This window comes from Xiphophorus maculatus, chromosome 4 (assembly GCF_002775205.1).
Source record: "Xiphophorus maculatus strain JP 163 A chromosome 4, X_maculatus-5.0-male, whole genome shotgun sequence".
Classification (NCBI taxonomy): Eukaryota; Metazoa; Chordata; class Actinopteri; order Cyprinodontiformes; family Poeciliidae; genus Xiphophorus; species Xiphophorus maculatus.
This window is the reverse complement of record NC_036446.1, coordinates 27,537,654-27,563,106: the sequence shown is the minus strand read 5'-3', so window position 1 is coordinate 27,563,106 and position 25,453 is coordinate 27,537,654. Positions and strand designations below refer to the sequence as shown.

Here is a 25,453-nt window from a genome sequence, read left to right as displayed (position 1 = left end):
AAAAAAAAAAAAAGTCCTTCAAATAAGGGCCAGTTGAGACCAAAGCACCAAACTGAAGACTTTTATCTACCAGTTTTTGGTAGAAAAAGAGAAAAAATGAGATAAATCATGCCAATGGAAATTATTGAGTTTGTTTGAATTTATCATGCAATCAACTGATTTATTGATTATTGTGACAGGCCTATGCTACAGTGTGTCTCTGGTTTAAAAAAAAAAAGAAAGAAAAGTTGGCAACCCTAGTTGACATGCAAATCCTTAACAGAGAGAGAGAAAAACTTTGGAAAATGTTTTGACAAATCTTCAAATTTCAGTTTTTCCTCACTAAATATTGTCACAAACTCATATTTGTGAAATATCAATGTAGCTGTGGGTCTGAGTGTCCCCGAAACTACTTTCCCATCACTAACCCTCTGTTTTTATCCCCTATCCGTCTACCGTGTTAGTAAGTGTTATGATGAATTTCTAAATTCTGTGTTGCAGTTTAAATCTGGCTGATCTTTCCTGCTCCCCTCCAACCCCTCTCGTTACCCCTTCACCAATCTCCGTGTTTCTAACCTAAAATCTAGCCTGCCGTCCCCACGATCGCTTACAACTTCAGCTGCATGTGTCTCTGTAGTTTCTAACACCTGTCTCGCCTTGCATTTTGTCTCCTGTCGTTGTGTCCTCTGTTCCCCTCCGTTTCCTTCCTGTGCTCTCTCTCTCTGTCTCCAGGAGGAGGGGGTTGTCTCCTTCTGTAAGGTGTGTGCAATAGGACTCATCAGCAGCCCTTTACCATTTACCAAAATATTACAACTAAACACTCCACCACACCCGACCCCTTGCCACCCCTCACGCGCCTATGCCTCTCACACTCCACCAGTAAGCATGTGCCACAGAGCATATGGAGCTGAAATGACCCATCACCCTTCTGGACAGGCTGCTTAACTGGCTCAAATCATTGGATCCCATCGTTATTTTAAGCTTTCTGCTTCTTTTTTTTTCTTCTTGTTTTTTTCCACTCCTCTGCCACTTTCCTCCCTATGCTGGTTATTTTTGGATGTCGTTTGCCCCTCTCTCTGCCATTAAAAAAAAAGGGAAGTAGTAGGCTCAACGAGTCGATGGCTGTGGTTTTTGTTCCTTCTTGTTCTTTTCCCGAGCTGCAGGCACAAGAGCTTTAGACAGTTTTTTTTTTGTTTCTTTTTGTTTTTTGTGAGATGACTGTGTTTAATGAGCTTCTCACACACAAATTTCCCCAGACGTGCAGACGAGTTGCTGTTTTGCAGATCTAACCCCGGATCACTCAGACGGCATTATTTTCAAACGCATATTGATTAGGTTTGATCAGTCCTGGATAAGTTAATGGAAAGTCATTTAAAGAAACAATCAAAATGTAAAAATTACTACAACAGGAATGCCACTACAGGACTTATTTCCACTTAATCTAATTGTTTGCAGATCTTTCCCTGGATTGCTCACATGCCATTATTTTCAAATGCATATTGATAATATTATACTTTTAGCAGTACTGGATAAAATAATTTAAAGTAAAAAAAAAAAGTAAAAATTACTACAGACAATGCCATTTTTGGTAGGGAATAAATCAGAACACCCTGAATTTTGTATCTAGTTTACAATCTAACTGTTTGCAGATCTAACCATAGATCCCTCATAAGCTCTCATTATTTTGTATTTATTTAAAGCATATTGACTCCGCAAAAGTTAATTTCACCTTCTAAAAGTCACATTTTGAACTCCAAATTACGACTAAGAACCGCAAAGTAAATGTTTGCTAACCCTGCCTGTGACTTTGCTCTTTTCAGATGCGAGTTTCTCATTGGTTTTCTCCTTGTAAATTTCACTAGTCGCCACAGAATCGTTTTCTTTCTCTTTTCTTTTTTTTTTTTATTATCAGTAATGAACTCGCAGATGTAAGAGCGCCAGTGTAATTACCTAGAGCCGTTATCAAATCGCTGCCAACGACAGAGATTTACAATAATCTCATGCAATGGATTCATCAGCGACTGATCTCCCTAGATTAGCATCGGACTTTATTTTGGGGCGTCCGCGCTGTTTGCTGATGTGCTTCTCCCGTCCTCGATGAAATGGCCCTTTGTAAAAATCTTTCTTTACTCGGCTCCGAGAGTCGCTTTGAGTCATCTGTGCGGCGGAATAACAACCTGCCAGTGAGTAGATATTGGACTGTTGAAACAGGGAAAGCGAAGTGAAGCTGGGCAGCAGCTGATAGGCTGTCAGCCAGGGGAGTGTGTGTGCACTCCAGAGAGCCCTGCATGCCAGTCAGTGTCGATCGAAAGCAGCTACCATGGAGAAGCCAGGTGTTTCATGCATTCCAAACAGGATGTTTTCCTCATATTATTTTATAATGAGCACGCTTTATTTTTGTTGTTGTTTTTTTTATCCATCAAGAAAGGTCGGTGCTTGCGTAACTCGGTGCGAGAGATGACGTTCAAGAAATTTTATTTGTGTATATCGTTACAATAGCTGATTTCCGTATCTGACTCCTCTGTAAAGTTGCTTATACTACAGTATATTATATATTGTATTATCAATATATTATATTAGCTGCCGTGCCAAGATTAAAGTTACATCTTACATGCCCAATGTTGAGAAGGCACATATATTTAGTAACAAAGTGGTTGTTTTTATAAATTGATTAGTGATTTTTGTCAGTATATATTTAGAATGACACTTAGCGATATTATTGTGTTTTGTTGCTCAGGTCTGAGGGTGGTTGTGTTGGTTGCGTGTCGGAATAGAAAAAGATGCTGCTATGTTTTACCCTTGCACTGACTTGCTTGGCATTTGCACAGAAATCAAACTTAAACTGTATTAATTTAATTTTATACTTGACCTTTTCAAAAGGCTGCTGTTTTATTTTATAACTGCAGGTTGCGTTGTATTGCTCTCCGTTTGTTGCGCAGACAAAGGGCACGTTATGCACGTTCCGTTTTGTTGTTTTTACGATCACACACGTAACGTGATTATTTACAAGGAGCGATCGTCGTTATGCAAACTGCATTTTGGAGCAAATTTTCCGAGTTCCAAAAGGAAAAAATGGCCCTTCCCCTGTCGATCTTCATAATAAAAATGACATCAAAAATCTGATTTGTTTATTGCATTTCGTTAATTTGATCGATGCAACGAAACACAATACATTAATATTGTAACGGAAGGAAACTTAAAGCACCATCGTACAACAGAGACACATGGTGCGTCATTCCGTCCAGGACGCGCAGCAGGGAAAATAAACATTTAATCACGAATGCTAATTATGTATACACTTAGTCATTTTGATAATAGTCTACTATAAACACTTAAAGCCTGCTTTGCCTTAATTATAAGCCTTATATAAGGCTTTCAATTTTTTGCGGCTCCAGGCAGATTTGTTTTTTGTTTTTTTGGTCCAATATGGCTCTTTTTGGGTTGCCGACCCCTGAACTAGGGCATCCTCATATTTATTCCTAATGAAAATTAGTAAAATTACTTAAAGGTCAGTGACCTCAGGTGCACTCAATGGGAACGGTGTGAATTTGCCTATGTTATCCTTACTGTTGAAGTGAAAAGTGAACAACATTTTGAGCTAGAAGGAGCTTCGTAAATCTTTTAAAAGAACATTTTATCTGAGTGCGAGACTTTTAAGAGACTTACTGAGGTGTCAAAAGAATGTGAGATCAGCCATTCCAATGTACGGAAGATATTTTCTAAATGTGTGACATTTAAAGCACCTGCCAGGTCACACTGTCCGAGCAATTTCACCTTAAAAGCAAGATGCAATCTTTTGTCCTATTTTTACAATTGAATGTAATTACTAAAACATGAGCGCCTTCCATTTTGTCATTTGTGTGTCAGCCAGATGTTTTTTTTCTTACGTGTCATCCATAACAGTTCCAGCTGGAGCACAACTAGGGATGGGCTGGTTACCAATGTCACGATATACCAAAAGTTAAATTGCTCATTTTTTTTCTTATACCTTTACAGTGTAAAGTCTTTTTATTTGGGAGCCAGAGATTTTTTTCTGGCTGTTTGGAGTGTGGTATTGCAGCCCCGCCCATCCCCCACCTGTAGCTGCCAAAAAAGTCGCTCAGCTGGCTGACATTTCCATCCTGCAGAGGCTGTCGTCTGGTGAAATAGCACTCCAGAATCATAGCATCATCTTCTCTTCTAAGGAGTTTAGAGGGGATTTGGTTTATGTCACAATTGGCTGTTATTTGGCAGCAGTGAAGACACATTGTGACAGAGAGAAGAAAAAAAAAAACCCAGCAAGTTGAAAATCACAGTTTCTTAAACCACCAAAATAAATATTAGAGCTCGAACTGGAAAAAGTGAGTGATGGATTTTTTGTTGTTTTTTTATGTCTTTCTTTCCTTTTTTTGTTTTTGCTATCACTGGAAAAGATGTTATCCGTTACTCAGCCAGTGAAATAACAGCCTAACCTCAATAGCCAATTTTCCATGCGACAGAAAAATATCACACATTTACAGAGGCATAAATCTGTCTTGTTCGCGGTGCAGATAAAGGCATGTGTACAGAATCACAATGTCTATGAAGACATAGGTCTACATATGCGCTTCCCAGCTGAGTCATTTGCCATCAGGAGTGTGCGAGATGAGCGGCTTCATGGCTGAGTTTATCGGCTCCGATGTGCTGGTTATGCATGTGGCGCCGTGCTTTTACCTCATATTAAGTATTCCGCACAAATACATTCACGTGTTTAATTCTCTCGGCATAAAGCCAAATGCCAAATGAAGACAAACATGAACACTTGTGGGGACATCCATCATGTACATAAGCTCAAATATGTTCACTGGCCACTTTATGGGTACGTCCAGCTGGTACCAGGTTGGTACCCTGCTTCATACACAACTGTCTTACGTCCTTTGTGGCGTAGATTCGACTTGGTGTCATGATGGCATCATCCTGGTGCTGTAGATAAATAATGCTCTTTTCTGTACCACTGCAGTTTGGTGAGCATTTGAAAATTGTTCTTTGACTTTCTTGCTCTTAGCTCACAGTAGTGGCACCCCTTGCACTCTTCTGCTGATGTAACAGCCCTAATGTCCCTTAAGTGCCTCTATGTTGTACATTTAGAGATTGTTCTACTTTGGTGGTTATTTGAGCTCCTGTTGCCTCTCTATAATCTCAAACCAGTCTAACCATTCTCCTCTCAGCAAGACCTTCTTGTCTACATAACTCCCCTTTATTTGATATTTCCCCTTTCTTGGATCATGTCCTGTTATCCCGAGAGATGGATATGTCCTCTGCAGTAGATTAGTAGTTTCTGAAATACTCCAGACCAATTAATCTGGCACCAACTTCAACACCATGTTCAAAGTCACTTCAGTTTCATTTTCTTCCTCCCTTCTGATGCTCACTTTGAATATCACCAAGTCACCTTCATCAAATGTAGAGGCCTAAAGGCTTCGAGTTGCTGCCATGTCTTTGACTTACTCACAGTATTTGCAAATAATTCGCCTGGTTCACCTGATAAAGTGGCCGGTGGGCATATGTATCCTGGACATGCCATGCATGGGCATTCGAATGATTTGTTGAAATTTTGGTAACGTTTTTACTGTCAGCTTATTTAAAACATACTCTAAGCTCAGTTTTGTTCTGTGTTTAAGCAGTAGCTAACTGCTCACTGCCCTTCATTACATCCATATTACACCTCAATGCAATTAACTTTTTGGTTTTTTTGTATTCCCTGAGACATAGCGAGTTGTAACTCATGTAGCGGTCCACGTAAATGTCCCTGTAGCTAGCTCCCTCGCTGCTGTCACCATGTTTTATGACTCGAAAAGCAGTCCTAATTACAGCGCTCTTAGGTGAGCTGTACATTGGTATTCAGAATACAATGGGAGGCAGAAGGAGCGAGGAGTCGCCGGCGAGCACCTCCCTCCGCTCCCCCTAAAGCAACCCCATCACAATAGAGGCATCCTCCTGAGACACAAGGCTCTAGTAAGTGTGGACTGCTATATGGAGTGGGTAGATGTAGTGACTGTCTGTCTCTCTCTGCACTGACAGCTGGATGCAGAGGCCAGTGATCTGCTAAAGGAGCTGCAGAATAAACTCAACACAGTCCTGGATGAGCTCAGCGGGGTGTTTGGCTCCAGGTGGGTACTGGTGTGACTCAAAACTCCACGTGTGGGAGTCTGTAACAAATCCTTTATGGCCCGTCGATGCATCCATATTTTGTCCCAATGAAGGGAAATTATGCCATGAGGGTGTTTTTTCATTGTCAGTCTCAAAATTTAATTGGCTCAAACTTATGCTTTGTGAGCACAGCGAGTCGCGAAACATTTCAGCGTGAAGAAAAGACGCCTCTTCTCTGAAAACCTCTTTTGTTGAGCTAATGGGAACAGCGGGACTCAGAAAGCACCTACTCAAACATCGACTGCTTCAGCCGAGACAAATATAAAGCCATAAAAAAAAACAACTCTTGTTGTGTGCACAGCTTTAAACCTGTAATCGAGGACTGTGTGAAGCAGATGAACCAGGAGCTGGTCCAGATGAAAGGGCCAATTAAAGGGAGCAATCCTGCCATGGATGCAGAAACCGTCTTACGGCCTCTTATGGACCTTCTGGATAAGAAGTGAGTACCTGGTGAAGGCATGATGATGGAAACAGTCGTAGGCGTTTTATTTATCAACTTGCATGTCCTCTGGCAAATTAATCTAGAGTAGTCAAAGAATAATTTTGTTTATCACATTCTTGAGCAAGACGCAACAAAGGTGGATTTACTTGTTACTGATAACATAAAATGATGATCACCCTTGTCAAACAACCCTGAAGCATAGCGGTATGGACTCCATTTGGCCCATAAAGGCGAGCTGTGGTCTCTGGCTCTAAGATGTTAGCAGATGGTATCTTAAGTGCTCTATTTTCTTAAGTAAAGCCACCATTAATGCTCAATTAGATGGAGATTCAGCAAATTTGGAGGCTAAAGACCCCCATGTACTTCATATGAAATGTCGAAATTGGTTCTCATTGATGTAGACATGTCACAAAAATTGCGTCATTTTGTTCGGAGAGAGGCATATGCCTGCCGAACTCGACACCAGCCCCGGGTCAAACTGTTTCGATGGAGCTCTGTGCAAAGTGTTGTGTGATTGGTCAGACATTTGTTGCAAATGTGCTCTGATGGTAACATTGGTATTTTGCTTTAACCAGTCCGCTTCCAGTATTTGGTTTTTGTATCCGCAGGAGACATGGATACTTGTGATTCTTCACTAAATAACTTATAGAATAATAAGACTGGTAAATGGTTAACAACTCCTGGATGAAAATTGTAATGTTGTTGTTGACGGGGAACGCCGTTGTCCCACAGCTGGTCTGCGCCGTTGTATAAAAGTTGTCTTCTAAAACATCCCCAGAGCATGTGACTGCACGTCAACTGTTCAACTTCAGATGAAATATGTGGAAGCCTTTAGTCAACACCTAAATTGTATTGTTTTGCTTCTCAAACCATTCCTGCTTGGGCAGATTGCCCTAGTTAAGAGAGTCCCCAGCCACATGGTCTGAAACATTGCTTAGGTAATTGATACATGTCTCAATAACACCCATAGCTTCCCAGTCACCGAAAGCATCAAAGAACTTTTTCTGGCTTGCCGTCTTCCCTATCTCCTTCCAACACATTAACATATCGCTCTACCTATCAGTTGTCATAATGTGATACTTGAGTGGTGTCGATTTGTGCCGCTTGAAAGAGAAAACGTCTCCAAAAAAAGGGAGACATTCTAATGACAAAGTCTATCAATACAACTCTTCGAGCTGTATTTACTTCTAGGGTTTTCTTAACATGCAATCTTAAAAGAAGAAAAAAGATGCCAGAGCTGAGCTTGGAGAATCATTCTCCTCCATTTTTCAAAGCAACATAGAGGCCAATGGGGTATTATGAGAAATCCTCTTAATGATATGGAAATAGAAAATCCTTCCTGCCGATTCTGAGACCCTGCTCGCACAAAGGGGCGAGATTAAAGCACAAAGCCCCAGCTTTTATTCTCAGTCACAGGTGTTTCATTTTTTATGAATATTATACAGTAAGACATCATTACTTGAAGCCTTCAGCTGTGTTAGATCTGGTAAAGACACGTGCTGAAGGTGTTGACCTAATCCCCTTTCTTTCTGCTACTTCCCAGCTTGATGTTGTTCGCCAAGATCTGTGAGAAGACCGTGCTGAAGAGAGTCCTCAAAGAGCTCTGGAAAATAGTTCTGAACACCATCGAGAGAACAATCGTTCTGCCTCCGCTTAGTGACCAGAGCGTGAGTCGATCACCTTTTAAATCTTATTCTCACATTCACTTGTGCCTTACTTTTATTGCCATTTATCGGCAACACCGCTGGGTTTTAGAAGTTTAGCTCACTACCAAGTTTGACTTTCACATTAGCACTGTTGCTAAAATGATTATATCTGCATGGAATCCACCATTTTTGCTCCAACTCAGTAAAAATTGCAGCTACAAGTCTTGTAACGAGTCGTTCATCAACAGAATTCATATCTGTTTTAATGGTGGCGCTCATATAAACAAAGCAATCAAACCAAGTTCTGTAAACACAGACTGTAACGATAGCTTGAAGCAATATATTCAGTTAAATTCTAAATAAAATGTTTAATTAGGACTTTTTGCTTAAAAAAAAAAGAAAGAAGAAATTAATCTGTTTAGAATTTAACCATTATGGAGCATTAGATTTACAAACAGATATGCTTGACTTAAGGCAAAAAGTAAATCATTTTAATGGATAAAATATAACCCAAAATAACTTTATACAACAATGGAACATTGTGGGTTCACTAACCATTCAAGCATATGAAGAGATTTTTCTTTCATAGCTAATAATTCCTCTTTAAGATTAAATAATATCAGTTTCTGTGCTTGTTTCTTTGATTTCTGGTATTGGTTCTGGTGCTTTTGTGTCACTTTTGCTTCTCAGTTTGCCATATGAAGTTACTGAATTACCAGCGCTACTTTAAAATTCAAACATTTCATTTATTGATATAGATTTTGTGTTCCTCTCTTGCCTTTCTTAGTCTGTTCACCAAATCAGTCTCATATGATTTAATTCTTTCATGTACTCATAAAAACATGTTTGTATGTTCAGCAACAAGGAGCTCAGATGATCTTTAGTGCTGCCAAGGACCTGGGACAGCTGTCCAAACTGAAGGTAATCTAGTAATGATCCTGTAACAGATGTTTCCATGTTTCATGATTCAGACCGTTCATAATTCAAAGCTCATGTTCGACCTCGGGTCGAATCTGCATTTAAACTGCTTATACACACATTCAACCATCAGGTATCACGGATCTAACATGGATGTTGTTGCCCAGCAACATCTCACTTAATATAGATTTGGGTTTTACTGTAAAGTAACTGCAGCAAAAACACCAGAAATTCAGGATTATTATTTAGAATATTTATTATTGTTCTATATTGTAGATTATAGTAAGTTAACATGTAGTCATTAGATGTGCAGTATATACTTTACTGTACCTACTGTATGTCCGATATTTAATTTAAAAAAACTAGTATATATATATATATACTGCATATATATTTGCATACTGTATATATATACTGTATATCCCCAGGTGTGAGAGACAAAACTCTCACATCCTGAATGTGTTTCTTTTAAATTGATATTGATTTTTCTCTAACATTTAGAGTCAGTCTCATGCAAATCTTTATGGACTGTCCGTATTCTTTGGACGCGGCTAAAATTTGACCGAGCATTGTGGCAGTGATTACTTCAGTGCTTCAGTTTCCCCGTCCTCCTAATTCATAAAACATTTATCGCATTCTGGTGGTTGTGCAGCGTAAGGAGTACCGGCACCTGGGAAATAAAGTGGTGCCAGAACTTATTTACTGCAGTCAATTCGAAGGTCAGGAAAGCTCCAATTAGAATCGACGAAAACATTTTTCATGATTAAAATAGATTTTTAGCACTCCGCTGTAGGATGGCGAGGGCTGAAGTTTATCACTCAGCGGTGTAAATGATAGTTATTACCATTACGGCGGTAAGCATCTCGAAGCTGAGAGTGTATGAATGTGATGTTGTTTTCCTCCTCGCTGCTCTGCTGCCATTCCCCTCGCTTCGGTGTCCCTCCAGGAGCATGTCATCCGAGAGGACACCAGAAGTCTGACGCCTCGCCAATGTGCCGCCATGGACCTTGTGCTTCCCACAATCAAGGTAGGTTTTCTGCTGAGTTAAAAGAAAAAAAAAAGAAAAAAAGGTGGCACTGAAAGCAGTAAAGTAGATGCAAAAAAACAAAACAAAAAGGCATGCAAATAAGTCAATCAGAATTATAGATGCAAGAAGCAGCTAATGTTTTTGTAGAGCCTCAGATCCTATATGAATACATTCTGAAGGATGTAATAAAAACCTTCACAGTGACGGATCTCCGCACCTTCTAATAATGGGAAAAAAAAGCAATTGCAACACTGGGTGGAAGGCAGATTGAAGGCTCAGCGCTATAGAGATAAAAAAGAAAGCTGTGGTGAAGTGCTCGCTGCATCATGAAAACTAATTGATTTTTACCGTCACCATAGAAACTACCTGCAGGTTTAGATCAGTCACGTCGGTGCGACTCTTATTTATTTTTTTCTCGCCAAATGAGAACGGCATCTCAGCTCTGGCAAATTAACGAGAACGATCTGATCACATAAACTTCTTCAGGGGCTGCGTTGTGCAATATGACGCTGCATCCAGTGCAAAATAGGAAGGATTCAATTCGTTGAAAAAAAATAAAATAAAATAAACCTGTTGTGAATATTGAAGCTTACATATGCTGTAAAACTACACATAATTTTCCTGGTATAATGAGACCAACCTCATGAAAAATCTGCAGAAAATATTATGTTTGGTGGAACAACAACACAGAAACATAAACCAAGTTGCTCACAAACACTTTCATTCTCTCAATGATTATGGTAACTGGCAATATTTCATCCAGATTAACCTTTAAACCTGATAAAACATTATTTTTTTTTAAAAACTAATAGGGGGTAAAATGAATGAATGCACTCATAAAAGCCACTTTATGTGGCCCATTTAACAGCGACTCAATAATTCCTCCTTTATCCCCTTCTTTGAACTGTGACCTGAGCGTTGTTGTGGAGAAATGCTGACTCGGCTTTGAACTCCATCACCGCCAACGCTGGGCGCCCGTGTGCGTCTCTTTAACGGCTATTTCAGGTCAACCAGACATTTTTTAGTTCGTTTTTTTAAAAACTGTTTTAGCCCTTACATTCAACCTCTAGTTAGCTCAACCTTTTAATGCAGGTTAACCACTTTCTTCTATATCTGTGGGTGTTGATAAGCAATTTCATTGGGTTTTAGTGTGTCACTTTGTGCTGCCCCCTAGTGGTCGAAAGTCACATAGTCGCCAATCAACAACACCTGAATAATGTCTTGCCAGTCCTTCTCCATGGTGAATTAATAAGTTGTCTAACTGTTAACTTAACATTTAGAGGTGTTAGTTTTATTTTATTTTATTTTTAGTTTTTGAAGATATTTCTGCAGCAGTAAATAAATGTTTTGGTAGTGAAGTGTTTTTTTTTTATAATACATGTTATTAAAAATCTCATCGAAAGTCATTTATCCCCTCCTCCGATAATCAACAAAAGAAATCTTTCACAGCAATTAAGCCCTTCTGATTATTGCTGATCAGCTTTGAGGCCGTGATCTTCAGCTTCCCTCCACAAACTGTCACGTTCAAGTCAGGGCGCCTGCTTGACAAGTCCAAAATGTGAATCGCATCACTTCCTGTCACAAGAAACAAGTTGCTTTAAAGCTGTAATTTTGGGGCCTCAACTGCATGTGAGGCCCCAAATTTGTAATTTTCAATACATTTCGTTGTATATATGGATGGATGGAGCAACTCACAGAGGTCTGGCATGAAAAGCAAAGAGTGGATGAAAAGGAGAGAAAACAGAGATGTGGTTTTTTTTTTTGGTCTGTGTTTTTGCCAGAGGCAGGTTGGTATTTTAGGCCAGCGACTTGTCTGTCTTTAAAGCCACAGGCAGAACCATGTCAGTTCCCAGCTGGGAAAAATAACACGTATTCCAATGTGAAGCAATGCTTATCTTTAAAATGATTTTTTTTTTTCTGTGCCAGTGATAAAACAGCATCTTTTTGTCGTTGGTTAAAACTGCAATAGATTGCAAGGGGGGAAACTCAGCTCAGAGACGAAGGCACGATTTCTGCAGACAGACGCTGGTTCTCCTTAGAATTTACCTGCGTTGGTGTGGAGACTTTCTGAGGAAATCAAGTGAAACTTTATACCACCACCTAAAAGTAGAAATGCCAAATTTATATGATGCAAGCAGACAAGCAAGTCGAAAAAAAAAAATTAAAACTCTTTTGAAATTATCCAACATGCATCAGCGTAGCTTCTATTAAAACCTAAGTCATGTTTTCCCTGCACCTCTGACTCATCTTTGCACATCATATCATTTTGTAGTTGACATGTTGGTCTTATTTTATGACTCATGGGGCCTTCATGGGTCGCCTCCTTCTGTGCTGGAATAACGAGAGCTCTGACAGGACAGCAGGATAAGAGATAAAATATTTACAGACATCTTGCCTGGACGGGTGTTGCCATGTGTGATAAAGATGCAGCTCAGATGCTGGTTGCCAGGTTGACTTTATGGGTTCGTTGTTTTGTTTTTTTCTTTCCCTGCCCTGAGCCTGTGGTAGACGTGGGACTTCAGCTGCTTGTCAGTGTCTGGGAACATAAATTCTGATTTTATTTCATTTCAGTTGAGCTCACAAAGTGAAACTCGTATACAGCGTACGTTTCTTACAGAGTTTTAAATGTCAAGTTTACTGTTCATTGTAATGATTGTGACTGTCAGCAAAGGAAAAACTCTCAAATTTGAGTTTGTCAGAAAATTTGACAAAACAAAATCACAAAATGAAAATGTCAGCCTACAGAAAAATACCTTGATTTTTCATACACTGTAGTTACCCAACACTTGGTTGAAGCTCCTTTGGCTTGACTTATGGTCAACAGTGTGAGGAGCCATGGAGGCAATCAACTTGTGGCTCTGCTGGGGTGTTAGGGAAGCCAAAGCTGCAAAAAAAAAAACAAGACAGAAACATCAGGATACTGGTGACATGGACACTGAATTATCACTGACTGTGCAAACTTCACACTGGACCTTAAAGACCTTCACTCTTTGTGACTCTGGGAACTTGATTCTCAAGGAAATGGATAAATTTACCTTCACCTGAAAACAGAACAAGAGCACCAATCCTCCGTTTTTCTCCTAATCTTTCAGGTTTCTTTCAGGTTTCTTACCTGAAAGATTACCTGTCACCCAGGTGGGTGACAGGTAATCTTTCAGGTAAGAAACCTAACAGCTCAGTAGAGACTTCACATCAGGAACATGGCGGTCACAGTCTGCCATGTTCAGTCTGTGTCCTGGATATATTTGTGTGTGGTGGCTCTTGAAGAATTGATTCCAGCTCCTGTAAACTATTGAATGAGGGTTTTCTTTACCATCCTGTCCTGGCTGCTATTATCTCTCTTCCTTGTGCGCCTTTATTGGCCAAGCTTTCTTCTTTTACTCATCTTTCTATTAAAGAGACAGTGTTATGTAAAATCAACTTTTTTGAGCTTTACATCAAGTTATAATGTTATTTCCTCATCAAAAACATGTCCGGAGTGTCGCCTGGATTCTTTCATGCATGTTGGAGAAATTCTTGAATTTCCCATGGCAACCATTCAACTGCGCAAAACGCCTGGGTGGACCTAGCCCCGCCTTTGAGGATGCAGCTCCTCCTTGGAGCTTCTGCCTCACAGAGCATCCCTCCCCCGCGACTTCCCCACTCGGCTCCTTCAGACTAGCAGCAGCAATTAGCAAAAACCTGGTGGAACTGCGCATTTGATGAGCTCATTATAGGAGCTACCTCTCAGTACAATGCTGGTAAAAAGGTTGTTAAAGGGTTAATAGAGGAACGATGTTGTGATGGCAAAGTGTTGGAAAAAGCAGGACTTTCTTAAAGAGACAGAGACCCAATTTCAAGGTGTTCAGTTGCAATGTCAAATTTCTTTTAAGCCATGTTTGATTCATACAGGATTTTTATAACAACTGAAGATGACAGAGTTAACATGTGTACTATAAAATGATACTCTGTGGCTGGAAAACCCATAATGCTGCACCTTTAACATGGACACGGCAACACTCTTTCATCTCCATGTTTCTTTATTAGTTGACATTTGACATTAAATGTTTTTGTTTTTTCATATAATTACTTGTTCAAAGTAAAACCAAAACACAGAAAGGCCCCACAGATTTGCCTCCAAGTTCGAATGTTCTCTCTCTTCCCAACTTTCTTTCCTGATAAGGTCTGACTTCATCTGTCCGCCCACTTTTCACACGTAGAAGTGGGGACATGGTTTCAAAAGAGAGCAAAGCTTTGTTTATCCCCAGCCACCACGCTTATCAGCACAGAAAGCACTTCAGCCATCCAGGCAGCAGCTTCAGATTCAAATACTTAGTAATTAGCTAGCGAAGTTGCTATTAATGTTTTTTGTGTGTGTGGGCGTGGGCGGGTGTGTGTGCTTCTTGAGTTTAAAAATGCACATTGTCCATATAATCCTGTCTTATTTATCGGCCATTTGCAACTTGCTGCTGTGCAAAACTGCTGAAGAGGTTTTCTTTTTGAAGTTATTTTGAAGAAATCCTATGTTCTCTTTGAAGAGCCCGGGGTAATGGGCGTCTCTCATCTTTTCTTGCAGCAATACTTTCATGCTGGTGGGAATGGACTGAAGAAAACCTTCCTGGAAAAGAGCCCTGACATGAAATCGCTCAAATATGCTCTCAGCCTTTACACTCAACCTACAGATGCCTTGATCAAAAAGTATATATGCACCCAAAACTCTCAAGGTAAGGATTCGGACAATGTATTTCGATAAAACCCCCTATGCTATAAGTTTGTTTGTATAGCACTTTTCAGGAACAAGGCAGTTAAAAGAATAAAAACAAAACATAATACGGTAACCACTTATGAAACGGCAATAAACATTAAATTTTTGTCAAATGCCATCATCAAGATTTTCAAGTGGGTTTTTAGCCTTAAGTTAAATCAGTGTTTCGGTTGTTTTGTAGTTTTCTGGAAGTTTGTTCCAGGTTTGTGATGCATAGAAGCTGAATGCATGTTACATGTCAACATGTTCCATATTCAATATATCTGGATTAGTCTGATTACGTTGCGCTTGAGACGATATTTATTGCGATTTAGCTCTAAATCACGTGTCAAACTCAAGTCACATGGGCCAAATCCAGGCCGACGAAGCTTTTTACGTGGCCCTCTAGATTCTAGACTAAACACTGAGTGTGCTTGAATATTATGTTTTCAGTCAAATCAATGCAGTTTTTAATCTGCTTCCTGCCAAATTATATCAATCAGTCCCTCCAGTTTCTTGAGAATTATCTTGGAAATTCGCGCCAAAATCAACAAACCCCCACACTTCTTTTGGCGCTAATGCATAATGGGGAGTTAATTACAGATTTTTCTCAAAAATGGTCAAAAACTGTTTTACTTGTACTAAACAGCTGCCTCAGCCTTAAATAACATCAGATTATAGTCCGTGATCTTTATAAAAAGTTTGCATTTTACAAATGTTTGCAAATATTTCCAAATTAACACCACGAACACTTTGATTTTTACTGCAAAAAAAATCACAAAAAGACTCAGAAAATGTTCAATAATATTATTTAATTTTAAGGATTCATTGATATTTTAGCAGTTTCATGAAAATTTTTTTCTTTTTTTCTTTCCCCAATACATTCTGGCCCTACTGGCCCTTTAAGACCATTCGTGATCTCGATTTGGCCCGAAACGAAAATGAGTTTGACACCCCTGCTGCAAATAAACTAAATTAAATGGAAGTTTTGGAACATGCCCGGCTTCCGTGCTGCATTGTGTTCAAAACCTGTGGTTAGGTTCAGGCGCCAAGGGAGCTATTATAAAAATAAATAAATAATAATAATAATTAAAAAAACATGGTGGAAGTAGCAGAATGAATGTGAAAACAGAAGACAGATTGTGATGTGTACATGATACTTTCATTTAGCGCCTGATAGTAAACATCCATATTGAGCGTGTGAACTGGCTCAGCACAGAATATTTTGTCGTCGCTGTTATTCACCGTCTCTCTCCAACGTCTGAGTGAGAACGGCAACCACCTCTCCTCCATTTGTTTTTAGTTAAAGCGCCGCTGTTTGAAATTGATTGCTGCAAGTCCAGTCGATCCCTTCGGTCTCAGCTGTAGTTACATCGTAGCTTTCGTATCATCGTTGGGCATTTGTTTTCATCCCTTCCCGTCTTCTTATAATCCATCTGTTCCATTGTGAAGAGGTATTTGCGCTCCGTTAGCCTCAGATATTTAATTCCATTCTGTTTTCCGTGTTTTTTTTTTTTTTCTTTTTATATTAATTTTCGAAGCGCTGCTTTTTGACAAATGCGTTGATGTAAATCTTAAAATCCCCTGTGCTTCGGTTTTCTCCTTCTCATCATTGACCTCATTTATTATTGCCTCATTTTTTCTGCCTTTACATGCCCCCCCCCTCATACCCCCTCCCCAACACCCCTGCTATAACTCTGCATAACAAGGCAGAAATCCCCTCAGGTGTCCAAATAGCCCCACTAGGGACTTGCGACCCAGTGGGGCATCGAAGCTCATAGCTCCTGCTTGAGCTCAGTGTGCTTAGCCTTGCAGAACACTCTACATGCAGGCAGTGAGGAGGCAGAAAGGCTGCGGGAAGAGGCTTGTCTGCCAGCCAGGCAGCCAGCAGGCCAACCAGCCACGCTGCTTTCCCCTGACTGGCAGATGGGGCCGAGTTTGTGCGGCTTTTTCGCCGTGTGCTATTTTGAGATTGCTCCGTGTTACTCCTCTCCCCTCCCCACCGCCGCCTCGCCCGTCTCTCATCCCATTTCGACCCCGTCGCAGGTTTCTCGCCGCGCTGTCACTCTTTATCTGCGGCGTTCCTGTAAAGATGTCCGCAGGTAGTGAGGTGTGCTCGACGGGGCTTTACGGCGGCGGCGGCTTGTTTCGCGACGCCGTTTTCATTAATCGGCCGCCCCTGTGCTCCGATGGCGACGGCAGATTGTTTCAGGTTTGGCTCTGTCAAAGTCGCTCTCACGGTGTCACAGTCTCCATGAATTAGGACGTCATGAAAAGATCATCTCGTTCAGAAACTCATTTTTGAAATGAAACACCTCATATTTTTACTACCCCCACGCATTGAGTGCTTATATAGGCTGAGATTTTAGTTTCAAAATCTTATGTTTTCTAAGGAACTGAATTAGTTTTTTTTAATTAGAGGTAAACAATCTACATAGATTTGTAATGAATCTATAGTCATAGGTTTAATATATTTTTAATTGAATTAATAAAACGAAATCATCAGTGAAATTGAGAATTTAATGAGGTGAAGTTTAACAACCACTTCAAAGCCTCAGTGGGACATAAATACTTTCATTTACAGTCATCCCACTTGAATGGTGTGCAGCTAAAACGTTAATAACTTGTGAATATGGAGAGGGAATAATATTTGTGCAAAAAAATAACAGATCTAATCAACATCTCATCTTCACTTATCTTTTTTTTTTCTATTACCACGTTTTCTCAGTTAAACTCCTGACCCGACTCACTGTTGTATCGTAACTACCTTTGCTTTTTTTAACATTAATCCCACTCCGTCTGCTTATTTATTAAATTGTCTGTTATTTTGTCAAACAATACCTGTAACTACACATTTTAACCAAAATGTGTAGTTACAGGAGTTGTTTTGTTTTTTTCTCACCCATCTTGGTGGAAACAATAAGACAGGTGAAATGGGCGGAGCTCCCCCAAATTACACAGAAATTCTTTGTGATTGTCCGTCCCTCTTTGAACGAACCGTAACTAAGGCGTGACTGGGTGTGTTGTTCTGCCTGAATAGATGTTTCCTCCTTGAGGTTGGTCCTTAGGTTCTTTCTCCACTGGTTGGTTTCACTTGCTGGTTCATCGCCTTCATGCTGTTGTAAAAAAACAATTGGTAACACTTTATTTGTAAGGGTGTGCGCAAGACGTGCGCGACACTGTCATAAACGTGACATGGCAACAATCATGAACATGAAGGAGTCTTCATGAAGGTTTACCACCGTTGTCATGAAGTCATTTGGTAAATAATGACGCTTTTAATGTAAAGTTGCATTAAAACTTGCATTAAAAGTCTATTAAAATGGTCAACTTTGCATTAGAAGTGTCAGTATTTGCCGAATGACTCTTCATGGCGTTTGTAAACATTAATGAAGACTCCTTCGTCTACATGACAGGTGTGAAGTCATGTTTAACTTATTTACCAAAATTTAAAAAATTGTTGAACTTTTTCACCTTTTTCTTCTGCATCGCAGTATTAAACATTGATATCAATAGTTAGCTTGACTTAGCTCAAGCTGAGTCCAACTGAATCGAGTGTCTGTCGAAACGCTCTTTATAACAGATGGATATCTTTTTATCTAAACTTTTCCGTTGTGGTCGTTAGTCTAATGTTGTCCCGCCTCTTTCCCATTCCCAACACTGGTTTTCTTCTCGGTTGCTCTGTTTGTAGCCATTTCGTCATCAAAGGACCTGTAGAAGAAAATATCCATCATAAAAGCATGATGCTGCCACCACTATTCTTCATGGTGGAGATGTTTTGCATTTAGGTGAAGCAAATGTAATTTTTTAAATGAATAGTGATCCAGCCTGCTGGCATGTCGTTGTTTAGACTGAGCACATTAGCTCTTTTTAACATTGGTCAAAATTGGTATAAAAAGAACATCAAATTTTTTCTGTAAGTGGGCCTCGAATAACAAAGTGCTTTTAGTTTGATTTTTCAACATTTATTTTGTACAACTACTTTTGTTCTTTAAACAGTTTCATGCTTTCTTCCTTCTAAAACTTTAAATGATGTATATATTTTCTTTCTCTACAGCTTAACGATAATAAAAAAAATAAATAAATAAAAAAAACCTTCATTAATTATCTCCTTTGCCAAAGAAAAAAGCTTTTTTTCTGGTTCCATTAAGTGTTTTTAGGAGTGTTTTAGGGCAAAATAAAAGTAACTCACCCTGGTACTTGAGGGGATGGCAACGCTGCGGTAGATTTTCAGAAGTGAGATAATCTCTCCATTTCTGTGTGATTGATGAAGCCGTGGTAAAATGAGGAGATAAAAGCCAGTTTTGTGTTGCATTTCTTCCCAACTTCATTCCTTATTTATCAGGACTAAAATACAAACAGCCTAATTCTGTTGACTGATAGGCAGGACTTGTGGGCCCCATAGGTTTCTCCTCACAAGTTATTAGGGGTAAAACGAGGCTGAATGCAAATAAATCCCACCGTTTTCAGAGTAATTTTGAAAAAACAATGACTTTCCTTCCTTTTCAAATGACGTTCTACTTTGTATTTATCTGTTGCATAAACTTGCTATAAAATCCATTGAAGTGTGCCGCTGAAACGTAACAAAATCTGAAAGTAGCTCCAAAGAAAACAACGTTTTTATGCAGCACCGTACATTAAAGATCATTTATATCCCTTTTCATCTTCACGTGGGATATTATATTTATTTAGTTTACCTCGTCTTTTCCATCTGCTGTTCCAGTCCTTTTCAAAACAAACACATTACGGTTCAGTTCTGTTTTTATTTTTTTTCTCTCTGTTTTGGTTTTGCCTAAAGTCAAAGCCTGGCAGTGTTTGCTTTTCTTTTGCGATTGGTGTATAATCTAGTCCATCCTTCACGTTATAATCTTTCTGCTTCGACATGGTGAGGTGTTTATACGCAGCTCTCAGGACGTATTTCTGGATATCTCATCTATACATATTTATAAAAAAAAAAAGCTTCACCCACAGGTTTAGATTGTTCGCTGGCGTCTCCTCTCCGTCTTTCTGCTCTTCCTGGCATCCTTCCCTGCCGTTCCACTCCGGTTTTCTTCATGCCTCCCTCCAATGTTCCCGTTGCTGTTTTTGGTGTGTCTCCAGGTCAGTCATCCAACGGATCCGTGGGGGAGGTGTCAATGCAAGTGACTCTCATCTCTCACCCTGGCACAGGAGAACACAAAATCAGCGTTAAGGGTAAGCTTCCCTCCCACGCTCGGGGCCCGCCGAGTCAGAAGTGTTCTCTGCAGATTCAGCTCCTAACGGGAGCGTCTCTGCTGGAAACTGTCCCTTCAGACAGAAACCGAAGGTGAAAAACACTCCAGGTTGAAGTAATCGCGCTGAAGACCGTAAATGTTTCAGACATCGGCCTGGTAGCTTGCATTAAACTCAACCTTATTTATAAGAGTGTCTGTTTTGTCACAAAGCTAGGACGGCAGTGTTTATTTGAAACATTTGAACAACTGTTGGGTTTATTGCAATTAAATTTAGATGACTCCAATCATGACGTGACGTCTTCTGCCATACTGGTGTCTCATCAGTTTAACAATTTGATATTCTGACGGATCTCGTTGGAATGTAATCTGAAGCATGATAATAAATGTTTACGCACTCAACCAAGATGATGAATACGGCGGACAATTTACTTGTTAGTTTTTTGCCTGTTGATACTCGATTTTATCTCCAACTGAGCTTCAATTACCACAGTCACAAGTCCGCTATCTTCAAATCCAACAGGTTCTTTAAGACAGATTGTAAAATGTGTTAGCTAATGAGTATTTCTTCATATTTTTAACCCTCCTGTTATGTTCGTCTCTAGGGTACAGCAAAACTGTTCGTGGGTCAATTTGACCCGGGGAGTGTTTAATCATGCAATAGTGTCAGAAACCAAAAAATTCCTCCAAAATATTTTTGTATCTGATTATTAACTCCAATACTAACCATTTCAATCAATATTTGTGCAATGATGTTTTTTTTATTTCTCAGAAATTAAGGATCAATGACGACAACCTGCTCATTTACTCACTGAAAAAAACCTACAAACAAAAAAACTATAATTTCCTTGAAATTGATCTTTGGTAAAAAAAAATTTATATTACACTTAATTTATTTTTTTTCAATGGGTGATCTTTATAATTGAATTTGAGACAACAACAAAAATCCAACTTTGACTCTTCTTTTCTCAGCAATTGCTCCCTCCCTATTATGGTACATTCACTTATTGGAAAAATATCAGATTTTTAAATTCACCACTCTGCGTTTTTTTTTTGTTGGTGTTTCTACAATTGTTTCTTCATTTCAGTGGTTGGCGTAAACAAGCTCATGTGGCAGACCAACGCCATGTTCCGGCCGTTCGTGGAGGTCAGCGCCATTGGTCCACACCTGGCTGACAAGAAGCGCAAATTTAGCACCAAGACCAAGAACAACAACTGGTCGCCAAAGTACAATGAAACATTCCAGTAGTGAGTATCAAGCTCTGTTTGGGTTTCACAAAACATGGCTTGTAAGGGTTTGTCCTTTGGGTTTTTTTTTTGTCTAAATATGATGCAGCTGTAAGTCAAACAATTGAGGAGTTCTTTGCACGGTTTCCACCTGTCCCTTTATTACCTCACTGAGAGGTTTAACGAGTATCTTAATTATTTAGAAGTCCCTAATGTATTTCTGCTTTAAACAACAGCAACAAAATTTAAGTACCGGCTATCTGAAGAGGACTGCAGTCTTCAAATACAGCCTGCAAAGCGAAAAGCCGAGCCAGCTGACGTAAAACCGCGATTCAAAAAGCCAGAATTTACTGCATGTCACTAACTGGTAAAAAAAAAAAAAAAAGAAGCCCAAAAACAATAACCAAATCTTGTCATGGTATTGTTGACAATGTTTAAAGAAATTTAGACTAGCCGTCTACAGCACATACCAAAAATCCTCAAATTACTTGTAAGTCTGGAGACTAAAAAGGCTAATCTCTTTCTGTTTCATGCTCTTTTCATCATTTTAGCTCAGTGCACCCAGTAATGTCATGTTGATATATGGCTGTGCCATTGGTGATGAATAACCTTCTCATTCAGTTAGGGCTGTTGTCAACTAATATTTTAGTAATCGAGTAATCTATTGACTATTCTTACAATTAATCGAGTAATCGGATAAAAAAAAAAGATAGAATAAAACATTGGTAAATCCAACATAACAGCAGTGTTGCTATCGCATATCAACATGGGTCCAATTTTTCACATTTGAGCTTCTCTAACAATAACTTTTCTGTAGTTTAGAAAGTTAACCTGAAACAATAATGGCTCACTTTCTAAGTTAACCTGAAGAAAAGTTATACAAAAATCTGAACTTGTAGAGACAAGCTCACAAATACTCTTATAAAAATGTCTACAGGGGCGTGCCGTGGTGGCGTAGGCGTTAGCGCGACCCGTATTTGGAGGCCTTCAGTCCTCGATGCGGCCGTCGCGGGTTCGACTCCCGGACCCGACGATATTTGCCGCATGTCTTCCCTCCTCTCCTTCCTGGTTTCCTGTCAGCGCACTGTCACATAAGGGACACTATAGCCCACAAAAAAGACCCCTTGGAGGGGTAAAAAAAAAAAAAGTCTATAGTCCAGCTTTTTATTTCTGTATTCATCTTCAGTGAGTTTAATAGATGAACTCTCACCTTGCCCAGACATTTATAGCTTTTGTGTTCATGTTAGCGACGGGATTTGACACCTTCGTTCGTCACACACAGAAACATCTACCAGCTACGTACCGCCACAATGAGCTCCGCCACCCATTTGTTGAGACCGGGATGATATAAAATAAATTTTCTGATTCATCCGTAAAGCTACACTTAGGTTAACTATCTAATGTGCAGCCGCCCGCAGTGTTCAGTCTATCCGCTCACCTGTATAAATACACCTGCAGTGCTCTTCCCCGCCGTTCGCTCTGAACCGGCACCAGGCAGCAGCTCTGGGAAGGAAAGAGCTGCCGTACTCCAGGCATCGCGCCAGTCATTTCAAGGATGCTTATTGGTTCCCCGAAAAACGACAACGACACTTCATTACTCTTACTCGAGTCATTTCTTTGCATGGCTTGTTTTTACTTTTTTTTCTGTTTTGATAGTCTTGATTTTGAAATATGAAGTCTGTGTGCAGTCTTAAAACTGAATGATGATGTACAAATCCGGTCAGTTACTTTAGCCCAACAATCTTTCCCAAATGTAAGACCCAATTCCTGCTCCCGTTTGGAAGCAATGTTTATTCTTCTTTTCTTTTTCTTTTACTTCTACTTGAGTAGATGTTATGTTGGAAGTGGTGCTACTCTTAATTTTTGGGCACTTTACCCGACACTCTGACTGAACCCCTCTATGATCTGCTCATCTCTCTCAGTATTCTGAGTAACGAACACGGTCCGGAGGTCTACGAGCTCCACGTCTCGGTGAAGGATTACTGCTTTGCCCGCGAGGACCGCATCATCGGCATGACGGTCATCCCGCTCCGGGAGCTGGCGGAGAAGGGCAGCTGCTCAGCCTGCTACCCGCTAGTAAAGAGCATCACCATGGACGAAACGGGCCTCACCATCATGAGGATACTCTCTCAAAGGACCAACGACGAGGTGGCCAAAGAGTTTGTGCGTCTCAAGACGGACACCCGATCAGCGGAGGAAGTGTCATAGTCCGGAGTAAACTAGGCAAAAAAAAACAAAAACAACCCGAAAAACAAAAAAAAATTGCGGTATTAAGAGTCGTGTCGTCTTCAGATCGGATAGATGCGGGGGGGAGCGTAGAGAGAGCATGGCCGCGCGCCCCGTTGTTTGGGATAGACGCCGGATGCGGCATCAGAACGAGTTCATCCAAAGAGAAGGGAAGCCGGCCCAAACGTGGCGAAGCAGCGAGAGCGAGAGTCGTGTTCGTTTGTTTTTTGTGCATGTGCGTAAAAACATCTGTTGGAATGTTCATTTTAAAACTAAAAGTATGTACAAGTGTTTACTTACCGTATGCTCACTATTAAGTACTATATTCTACGAGTTATTGTAATGAGACATGGATACCTTTTGTACAACATTTAGTCTTTTTGAGCAGAGATTTGTTCCAATAAAGTGCCAAACCAGTGAAAAAAAACAAAAACAAAACAAAAACAACAAAATTAACATATATGAATTATGGTGAAGTTAGTATGTATGAAATTTGCTCGGTTATTTTGTCCGGTGTAAGTAATTTTCTGACCGTGTGGCGTTTTGATTGTTGCAGACGTCTTGATTTCGCACCCTTGGTTTGAATTTACTTTCTTTATTTTTCCGGCTTCCTGTTTTTCCACTCTGCACTGTTGTGCATGTCTTCTTTCTCAGTCATGTCTTTCCCCTGATTCCACAGTGACCGCCGAGCAGGGTCCTGTCCCTCGCCTTTCAAAACTGTTTGTATTTTACGTCGACCTGAAGTCAGATTGTGTGGTTTTTTTTGTTTGTTTGTTTGGTTGTTGTTTTTTTAAAATGGCGATGACTGCTATGTAAACCCTCGTAGATGTTTGTAATTTTATAACCGTGACAACGTTGGCGAGAGCCTCCAGTGCTAACAGTCTTAGCATAAAAGAGTGGAATTTCTCTCTTTTTTTTTTTTTTTTAGCGTTTCGTTTTGTGTTTTTCCAAGTTATTTTTTCGCGTCCAGCCTTCCTGAACGACCACTGTGAACATGAGCTTTGGAAGGCAAGCTTAACACGACATTGCTTACACTTTGCTATTGTTTCGTATTTTTCCTCCAACAACTTTGTTCCTGATAAACTGCCAAAGTTATATTAAATATTTGTACCAGAGCAATTCATTACATGTATGAAGGCATATATGTAACGTGATCTATTTTTTTTCCCCATGGCTTGATATTTGATTGTTGATAGGGTGGTACTAAGATTTTTTGTTTGTTTGTTTTTTATTTCCTGTGAAGCTGTTTAAAACTATAAAAGTTGCACATGTAATTTTACACATTGGTTATTTCGACTTTAAACATTGAAATTATTTTTCTTCATAAAGGAAAGAGTCTAACATTTGGTAAATATGCAACATTCCTATGTATTGCACTGATGGCAAATTGTATGTCATGTAAATATATTTAGTGAGATATTGTAAAAAAAAAAAAAAAAAAAGGAAAAAAGTCTACTTTTCTTCTATGTGCATAAAGTTTGTGCGAAAGTGTTATAACCTTCGGGTCATTTTGAATAGTGTTCCAATCTTTCGAGCCAAAAGTATACAAATTATGAATATTTGGCAAATAGGGGCAGTGCGCCATAAAACCGCAGTTGGATCTCAGTTATGAGATGTAATCCCTTGTTTTTAATTGCATTGGTTTTCCTCGAAAAATTACATCTGCACTACAGTGCCTTGAAAAACCACTTGAACTTTTTCACATTTTGTCAAGTCACATTCACAGACTTCAATAAATGGCAGGAGTGTAACGGTACACACACACACGCCCACAAAAATCCCGCTTTGGTACATGTTCAGGTTTTAAAGTCATGGTTTTGTATATTTTGAGTACGCTGGTAGCAAAAAAATATGAGTAGGAATACTTATATACCTACTTATAGAAAT

The 25,453-nt window shown here is 39.7% G+C and overlaps 1 protein-coding gene across 3 annotated transcripts in view; it reads left to right on the top strand.

Moving 5' to 3' along the window:
- The window catches only part of LOC102230312 (protein unc-13 homolog C), a 156,258-nt gene extending 131,201 nt beyond the window's left edge, over window positions 1-25,057 (top strand). For 2 of the 3 annotated variants that reach the window (XM_023332688.1, XM_023332687.1), the window contains 10 exons: window positions 712-738; window positions 6,019-6,107; window positions 6,449-6,586; window positions 8,133-8,256; window positions 9,094-9,156; window positions 10,100-10,180; window positions 14,736-14,883; window positions 20,004-20,096; window positions 21,202-21,361; window positions 23,263-25,057. In XM_023332688.1, coding sequence (XP_023188456.1) covers window positions 712-738; window positions 6,019-6,107; window positions 6,449-6,586; window positions 8,133-8,256; window positions 9,094-9,156; window positions 10,100-10,180; window positions 14,736-14,883; window positions 20,004-20,096; window positions 21,202-21,361; window positions 23,263-23,548 — 1,209 coding nt within the window. In that variant the 3' untranslated portion in view covers window positions 23,549-25,057. The remainder of the gene's footprint in view (window positions 1-711; window positions 739-6,018; window positions 6,108-6,448; window positions 6,587-8,132; window positions 8,257-9,093; window positions 9,157-10,099; window positions 10,181-14,735; window positions 14,884-20,003; window positions 20,097-21,201; window positions 21,362-23,262) is intronic. The other variant, XM_023332689.1, reaches the window with a different exon arrangement.
- Window positions 25,058-25,453: the final 396 nt, after the last annotated feature.